Source organism: Populus nigra, chromosome 8 (genome assembly GCF_951802175.1).
Source record: "Populus nigra chromosome 8, ddPopNigr1.1, whole genome shotgun sequence".
Taxonomy (NCBI): Eukaryota; Viridiplantae; Streptophyta; class Magnoliopsida; order Malpighiales; family Salicaceae; genus Populus; species Populus nigra.
The window spans coordinates 17,389,790-17,399,396 of NC_084859.1; the positions used below are offsets into that span (position 1 = coordinate 17,389,790).

The 9,607-nt window shown below is 36.6% G+C and overlaps 1 protein-coding gene across 1 annotated transcript; it reads right to left on the reverse strand.

The window, feature by feature from the left end:
* Window positions 1-5,034: 5,034 nt before the first annotated feature.
* On the reverse strand, window positions 5,035-8,080 carry LOC133701774 (uncharacterized). The gene is made up of 7 exons (XM_062125856.1): window positions 7,818-8,080; window positions 7,164-7,335; window positions 6,896-6,945; window positions 6,326-6,626; window positions 5,883-6,071; window positions 5,600-5,782; window positions 5,035-5,447 (listed from the first exon to the last, which is right to left on the reverse strand). The coding sequence occupies exons 1-7, from the start codon at window positions 7,985-7,987 to the stop codon at window positions 5,202-5,204; spliced, it is 1,311 nt and encodes a 436-aa protein (XP_061981840.1). The 5' UTR covers window positions 7,988-8,080; the 3' UTR covers window positions 5,035-5,201.
* Window positions 8,081-9,607: the final 1,527 nt, after the last annotated feature.

Here is a 9,607-nt window from a genome sequence, read left to right on the forward strand (position 1 = left end):
GCCACTGGACCCATCGTCTTCAGTAACAATAAAGCAAGTGGAAATTCCGTAAGTGGAAATTCCGTCCTCTCAAGCACAACATTTAGGCCCTCTCAAGTGTTTTATAAGGGTTGTTTTTGGGTTTTAAAAGGGTTTTTTTAAAAAAAATTAAAATTTTTTATTTTTTTAATTTAAATTAATATTTTTTTAATTATTTTGATGTTTTGGTATTAAAAATAATTTTTTTTAAAAAAAAATATTATTTTAATATATTTCAAAGTAATCACACTTCCTTTCAATACACTGAACTCAATAATTCAGTCGTATGGTCATGACATATATGAAAACCAGAATCGATCATGCAAATATTTGACTTCCAATAATTTCCAATGGAAGCTGCAGAAATTAAACAAGAAGATTCATCCTTGTTTACAGCTGACAAACCGAGATACAATTCTATCTCACCGAAGATACTTTTGCAATGATGCTGCACTAATAAAAACCAGAAAAAAAAAGGACCTTCTCGAGGAACAAGGTCAGATTCAAAACTTCCTTTCAGATTTTGGTGTAAAAACATAGTAAAATATTACATAAACTTACAAATGAGCATTCTCTAGCCTCTTGAACTAATTCCCCAAGTGGGACGAATCGTGGTGTTATCTTAAATTGGATTGTTTGAACGCCAATTCTCCTTCCTCGCCTGAAGCAGAATGAACTTTCAACACTTCACACAAGGAAATCATAGGCCTCTATCTCAACTACTCGAAACAAAAGAATAGTGGAGTACGTACAGCCTGCAGAGGAAACTGTTTGGAGTTAGCTTGGGATGATTTTAAGGAGCTCATTATCAAACAGCAAAGTTTTGTCTATCAGCTCTTGGTTCCTCAGCACAAAATTCAAGGCTCGTTGACCCTGTCAAACACAATCATTTATCATTTTGGAATCATATGTAAGTGCAATGCAAGCACTAGAAACCTTACATGGCATTACCGAAAATGTTTTAGGTCTTGGCCCACTCTTGTTGTGATCCTTCTCAGGATATCCTAGTTCTGGGTGCTCAATGATCCCCCGTCGCTGTGAAGCAAACTGTGAAATCTGCACGCACAATCTTACAAGGATTGTAGATGTTCTTACAATTTATTCATCGAAGATTTCTGTAATAGAGAACTTCAAACATATTTTGGGAAAAGGAGATGAAACACCTTCTAATTCCACAAAGAGCGCAAGAGAGATAGAAAGTTGTTTATTTTCATGTCAGTGACTTTGCTCATCTGTCATGTTAGGCATCCTTGAATGTTCTCTTGATCATGGAGAAAGATTCTACTCAACAAAGATTGATGTAAAAAGAAGTTTATTTCCGGTATTAGTAATGAGACCACTACCTTTCTATGATTAGATTATTGGTTGCGAGGTGAGCAATAATTATGTGACCTAGTGTTTTCTAGGGTGCTCACTTCTACTAAACTATCGTAGAATGTTAAGGTCTCAAATATTATTGAGAGTGATACTTGAGCTTTTTCATCAGGTAGTCTTTCAGTAGTGCCTTACCAGATCACTGTCTAGAATGGTCACTCATCGAGGAGATTCTCTATTGACTCTATATGAGAGATTCTTAGAGATTTCAGATCCACAGACCCCATGCACCATCTTTTTTGGTTCCAGGTTTCATCTCAAGACACTCATTTATCATGTGGTTTGCCTCTATGGGTTGTCTCAACATTATGGACAGACTACATGTTTTTCATATTATTCCCTCTTCGACATGTATCATTTATGGGTCGCAGGTTGAAACACATGAATATTTATTCTTTTAGTGCCCTTTCTCCGTTACAGTTTGAGGTGCTATCACGAGCATGACTTTTATGGGTTGGCCTTCTTCGACATGACGTCAACTACTTCAGTAGACATACACGCATTTGAAAAGAAGAAGGAATTTACACGTCTTCCTTTCTCGGTTAGCCCTTTCAACCTCAGTTTACTTCATCTGGCATAAGAAAAATAACAAAGTATGTCATCAAATTTACCGATCTTATCAGGATGTTTGCGAGGACATTTTTTATTTGTTCTGGTTCTGTTTGGTAAAACTTGAACTAAGGTTTCATATCTCGACTACTTTTAGGTCCATTTGGTGCCTCCGAGAGTCATGAGATACCATTGTTTTTGTTGTTTTTGAGATTGTATTTAGCACAATTTTATATGTAATCAACCGATCGATTGGTTAATAAATTTTCAAAAACTGATCGATTGACTCATTTGTTATTTGTTTACAGTCTGCTTTTGTCTTTTTTAAAGTTTCTATTTTAGTTTCTATTTTTTTTTTCTTGTTATATTTTATCAGATAAACCAGGGTAACAACCTTTTGTACTTCTTGGGGGCATGTCCCTCATTTCACTATATAATTTTTTCTTTTTAATATAATTACTCTTATAAAAAAAAGTTATTTGTTATCATGATTTCAACAATTAAATAAGATAAGTTAGATTGTGATGGTTTTTAACTTTTATCTTACTACAAAAAAAAATAATAATTCAATATATGTTTAGGTTTTTATCCTTGGTGTGTTGCAAAATTCTACAACTTTTTTTTTCTTAAAGAAAATGTTCTTCCACGCAATAATTTCTCCAGAGCATGCCGCAAAATTCTACATTTTTTTAAGAAAATATTCAAAATAATAATGTCAAGTAAAGCATAGAAAGCAAAGATCATGACGGTTTCTTATGCCATATTCTAAAACATGACATAAAAAATGGAGAATTATTTTAACATAGTACGGTTTAAATTATAATTTATATCCTGAAATTTATACACAATCTAAAACCTAATATTCTATCCAAAAATACCAACAAAAAAATATATTTAATTATTTACAAGATTATCTTTAAAAAACCCTTATAATATTAATATCACAGCTTTATCATTAAACTAATATTACAAATTTGTTATTAAATAAAAAAAAAAACCCTGGCCATTACCCTAGTTGCCTATGCTCTTCCTCACCTCGCTGATGTTGATCGATTCCTGGAGAAGCAAAAGAATCAGGACTACATGAAATTGAAGAAACACAAAAATTCACGTATCTATCCCTGGCTTTAAAATTGCAACATGGTCCAATCAAACAATAATGTTGGTCTAAATTTATTTAGATTATTAGTTTAAGTTTTATAAATTTTAAAGTCATTAAAAATTTATATAGTCGTTAATTTTAAAATCTATAAAATTAGTTAAGATGCTCATAAACTGATCAACACCAACATTAATTAAAAAAAAAAAAAAACAACAATGTTGAGTTAAAGATGAGATTAAGGATTATCTCCTACAATGATGGCGGGAAACTAACCATATTTAGGATGAAAGGTGGAACGGTCCGTAATTGCTGACACAACTTATTGTTTTCAAGATTACTTGAGAATATCTTAAACATTCTATTTAATACTTCTGCCTACAGTACTATACTGTCTGTCTATAGCAAAATGTCTTGCAACATCTGGATTGCTTCAAGGTCTTTTGCCTGTTGTCTTTCTCCCAATTTTCATCAGCAACTCAATCTAAAGATGACCTGCGACTTCTGCTGTGGCGAGTGTGAGAAGATTTGGAACTTTTGCCTCTAGACCATGATGTAGATTCAGCAGGACCAGATTGAGATAGATTAACAAGAACATCAAGCAACCTAGACAATGCGTGTGATAATTGAGCTCGTGAGGGGTCTTTTTTAATGTTAAATCAGTCTGTGTTCATCATTCATTGCATGAGAACCATCTGCTGTACCATCAAAGGCAGGACAAAACCATTGCAAACTGCAGACGGAACTGATAGCCATGGGCATTATGTATATCTTCCCTGAGCCTGACATCACCAGCTCCTACGATTCAAAATTGTACAGGAAAAAAAATAGCAATGACATACTTCTGACAATTTTAAAGCTCAAAATGATTTGAATTCCAGATCATTATGGAACCATAAATTAATATCTTTTACATCTCATTTTAACAGTCAGGACCACATAATTTTGATCTATTGATCTTATGCAATTCAACAAGTAAAACTGATGGCCAAATTACCTTGCCTATATGACAATTCCACGCATTCAAGTAACAAGCCCACAATGCTCATGGTGTAGGCACAATCAACACGTGAACTGAGAAAGCCTCGTCTACCGCTCCTCGGGTTAACATCAAGGCAAAATTGATGCTTATAGCCTTCGCGCCAAGCAAAGACGTCCAGAAACATCAACAGCTTCTTCTTCTATAAGATCTGCTGTGGATGAAAGAGCCGCTCCTAGTCCGACAACTAGAGCCAGAACCAAGAATGGCACGAATCGCTCGAATGCAAAGATTGGCCAGGAGCGGACTCATGCCTCCTTTTCTCATTATGGCATGAAAACGCTTCGATGCCTGATTTCTCAAGCATTTCTCACCATGATTGATTTTTTTTTTTAAGAAAGAAATCAAGTTCTCTAGAGGGAGAGGAAAAAAAATTAAAAAATAAAAATGAAAAGAAAGGAGTCAATGGATGGCCCCAGAATGGTGGCAAGCAACTTTTGCTCTTATCAGGAAATAACAATTAAAGCATTCAGGCCTGTTCATGGATAGAAAATAAGTAGAATTAACCTAGCCCTTGCTGATGCCGTCATGCGAGTAAAATTTGGATTGGAGGTGCTCGATGGAATTTTAGAAAAGGGTTCAGATAATTAAACAGAGGACAAAGGCAGATAGAAATTAAAGGAAGGGTTCTTTTCTTCTTTTTTTTTGGATCTCGAATCAGAAAGAAAATTTAATCATCATTTCTCACACCGTTTTCAAGAAGGAACGATTTTTATAGGCTGATCATACTGCTTAAGCCATCTAAATTGCCAATAGAACTCTTGGCCCAATGAAGCAGCTGTAAAGTATCTGTGCTTTGGACGCTAGGCCCAATGTCAATATGACCACAACGCACAAGGAGTGATACTTTCACCAATATTAATCCCAGTTTCTATCATGTTCCGGCAGTATGGTCAATATATTTACATGTCAACAACTTGATGATTTATGCTAGACCAACCACATTCCCACAATATAAAGAGATCAAAGCAACTGTTGATAAAAATCTCTTGGCGTAATCAGAATCTTATGATACATCATTAACTGCTTACACAACACTCACCACCGTGGGCTTTTACTACGGCAAGATTGACACCCGCTTTTATTACATTGAATTCATACTGACAGGCAGATCATAAAGGCTCACAGGCTAACCAGTTTCAGAGAATTTGCCTTCTCTTGCAGGGTATCAAGCAGACTATCAAAGCTCTTCTTGAAAGAATCCACTCCTTCAACTTCAAGCTGATTGCCCACGTAGCCCCAATCAATTCCCAACTTCTCAAGTGCGTTGTAGATTCCTTCAGCTTCAGAAACATTTGAGTCGATTGTCCTTGCAACACTTCCATGGTCAACAAATGCTTGGAGAGCTTGGTCAGGCATGGTTGAGACCTACCATAAGACACAAAGGAGAAACGTTAAATAATAAATTAAAGTTCAAACTGTGAATAATCCCCGTGAACTTGATATCATTGCCAGAGATATCATGAAGAGCAATCCACATAAATCCAACAGACAGGCTTCTGAGATACAAGATGGCTTACAGTGTCAGGTCCAATGAGGGGAGCAACGTATAAAGTGTCTGGGTAGGCAGGGTTCTTGACACTGGTTGATGCCCACAGCAACCTCTGCTTCTTAGCACCTTTTTTCACCAAAGCCTCCCATCTTGGACCAGAGAATTTCTTTTGGTAGAGCTTGTATGCTAGGGCTGCTTGAGCCACCGCAGCCTAAAACAATTCATGAATGAGATTTTACAAACTAGGTTACAGATTCACTGGAATATAATGAGAATTATTGGAACAAGAATTAGAATTTGGAGCTGGCTACCTTTCCTCGTAGATCAAGGGCTTCAGGGGTTCCGATCTTTTCCAGCATTTTGTCAATGAGAGTGTCCACCCTGCTGACAAAGAAGGAAGCAACACTTGTAACTCTGGAGAGATCACTAAGTCCAGATGCCTCAAGGCCATCCAAGTAGGCATCAATGACTGCTTCGTATCTTGTGAGAGAGAATATCAGCTGTGCAGACAGAAAAAAGGAGAACAATCATAATCTGATTTAATGAAAGAGCCACTTGTTAAAACTACATAATCATTTAAGATTACTTTTCCCAAAATTGTTTAGCCATGACTGACTACAACTAGCAGGTCATTAGGATCAGTTCATCAGTATGATCATGGAAGAAGACACATTGCACGCACATCATTTACAGTGACAAAATCATTAGCCATCACGATGCCTAAGCCAAGAAAGAATGCGCAGAAAGAACTTACAGTCACATTGACACTGATGCCAAGCGAAATAACTTCCTTGATTGAGGGGATGCAAGGAGCAGTAGCAGGGATTTTAATGTACACATTGGGGCGTTCAACCACTTTATGAAGCCACTTGGCAGCCTCAACAGTCCCTTGAGTGTCATCAGCTAATCTGGGAGACACTTCAACAGAAACATAGCCATCACCACCATCTGTTTGATCATATATTGACTCAAAAAGTTTGCATGCATCTTGTATGTCCTTCACCACAAGTTCCCAGTAAGCAGTTTCAATGTCTTTTCCTGATTGCACAAGTTCCCTGAAGGTATCAACAGTATAAAATCAGAGTAGAAAAATATGAAGACTACAATGATCAGCTTGACAATCTTAAAATTCTGACTCAAAAACCAACATCCGAGTTTCGAACCAAAAGAGCCTGTAATTATTGGGAGACTCAGAAGAGATACATGAACTTCATTTTGTTCTCCCACTTGGCAAATCAAATAAATTTCACATACATCAGACACCATCAAAAAACAATTAATTGATTCTGAATAATAACAATTACTTGTAACTGATTGCATTCACCTGAATTGGTCATTGTAAGCATTTGAAGATGATATTGCCTTCTGGAAAATCTGCAGTCATATTTTGAACAGCTTATTATTCAGGACCAGAGGCTAGTGAAGAAAAACCACAAGAAGTGTTCAAGACACACTTTCATATTAATTCCGCCATTTATTTTCAATCTCATCCACAGAACTTTCTTTAGTTAAATTCAAAGAAAGTCATTTTTTTTATACAGTTTAGACAAGTATTGCAAAAAAAATTTGATAGAAAAGATAATGGTTATTACCGCTGGGTTGCTTGTTACGCCTCTAACTCCACTCTCGATCAGAGGAATCAGGTCCGTCACAGGCCTGCAGAGGTTGTCGTACCATGGACTCTGCCCCTCCCGTTCATAAAGATCATGAAGAGCGGTTCTCTTTATTGGGCTACCATTTCCACTGGATTGAGAACACCTGACACTGTGATAAGATCTCGTTAAATGGAAACTGAGCAGGGTCCATAATCATCAAAACAGAAAAGGAAAGAGATTGAATAACCAGCAACAGCCATGCATACAATATAACCCAATCCTTTCTTATTTAAGCATCAGATCGAAGACCAAGAAATTCCATATCGCAATATTAGAACATATGGACAATGTATTATTTAAGCATCAGTTCCGGCATCACTTTGTACATGATAATACTTCCTGGCTTAAATAAGAGACGGATCCCTGGAAGATGCATTAAGCAAGGTATAATAAAGCATATGAAACTAGGAACTGTGTCATGTATTCATAAGAAACCAAAAATCAAAAAGGTGATCATCGGCATATAAAAAGAAAGATCAGAAGGCGAAACCAAGCAAAGACATGAAAGCTAGGATGATCACCGCCAAATAAACCCAGATGAAAAAGGAAAGATCATGAAGAGAACATAAATATTGAAGTAAAAATACTTACACCAAGGAGGTCCTGGGGGAAGGTTGGGTGTTCTTCAAGGACAACCTAACTTTGGAGAGAGAGGTTTTGGTACTGAAACCGAGGAAGACTTTAGGCAAGGAAGAAGATCTAGAAGGAGCTGAGAGGGAGGCTGCGGGGCTTGGATTTGAGAGCTTTGAAATGGTAGCCATGGTGATTCAGGGAGAGAGAGAGGCAGAGAGGGCTGGGTTGGTTGGTGGGTTGGCGAGGAGAAGGGGAGATTAAAAGAAGAGAGCGAGGGTTTTAGTATTTCTGATAGAGCAGTACTATTTCAGGAGACACGATACGATACGATACGAAACGATAAAAACGATGGGAAATTGGATGACCGTCGTTCTGTCTCTCATTTGACGGGGCAGGTGGGAAGAAAACAGTATACTGACGTCGCTATTTCTCATTTTGGTGTCATCATACAGTCAGTGGTGAAGTCTACAATATTTTTTGTGCTCGAAAGTTGGTGGTGCACTGCTACCTCTTGAGATCTGAGGTATTTGTTTTTGCTGATTTTTTTTTTTCTGCAGAATTCTGATTTTTTTTTTTTAATGCGGGAGTCGAGGGAGTGGTGGTGGGCGGTGTGGAAATCGATCCCAGCTCAAATCATTAGAATTTTGCTTTCCTGGACGTATTTTTCTTAGTCAGAAGTATTTTTTTTCTTAAGACAATCTACATAGATATCAAATGACAGTTCGTTTGCTTATTAGGTAGCAACTAAAGTTAGGCTTTTGTATCTTAAGTTATACAGCAATTCAAATTCAATTCTTTTTAATCTTATTTGTAGGTTGAGACCAAGTTGAAAATATTTATGTAGTTGTTAAAAGTATAGTAACGGTCGTTTTTTAATATTTGTTTTATTAAAAATTATATTAAAATAAAAATTTATTTTTATATTAACATATAAAATGAATCAAAAATATAATAAATAATTTGTAGGTAACTAATTATCTAATAAAACACTAATATTATTGTCATTAATAGTTGGAACCGAGAAGCAGATTTGTGAGCTAGCGCCTATTCAACCAAGAGGTCAATTGGCACTTTGTTTTTTTTTTCGGTAACACCAGCCAGCCAGCCAGCACGCGAACAAAAGCTTTGCGACTTCTTTCAGCTACCCCCAGATTTTGTTACGCGTCAGTGATAGAATTAAATTAGTTTTTTAAGATTTAAGCATCCCTCTTCCTCCTGCTTTTGTTCTTGGGGTTTTTAAATGACAAGAATCTTGATTTTTTCCTTAAAAGAAATATATATACAGGGAAGACCAGTGTGAAATCTTGACAGCGATTATTTATGCGGTGTGATGGTAGGTGAAACCATAATCCCATTATTTTGATCATTGTTTGGAGTTAGGGTCAAGAGAGGATGGTGGGACAACTACCCTCAACTTGGCCTGTCCTCGTCAGATTAGAAAAGTTACTTAACCTTTCTAATCTGACCATTGTTATAGCTCAAAGGATATTGTCCGCCATTCCTTCCTTCCTTGCTTGCTTGCTTCATAAACCATTGAAGAGGGTCGCTAGCTGTGAGATCAATTGCTGACGAGAAAAGGAGCATGTAACCCCCCTCCCCTGATCACAACTGGATGATCAAAACCGAGTAAATAATGCAGAAAAAACTATTTTCTTCGGAGATGCATTGCTTGCAGATGTTATTCTCTCACAGTTCGATCATTTTCTACTCATGATAATGAGCTAAGCAACTGTGTTTATATATTATGTTAAACTGGAAGAAGTCACATCACATGGTAGCTCCAATTCGAAGAAAAGACATTAACGATA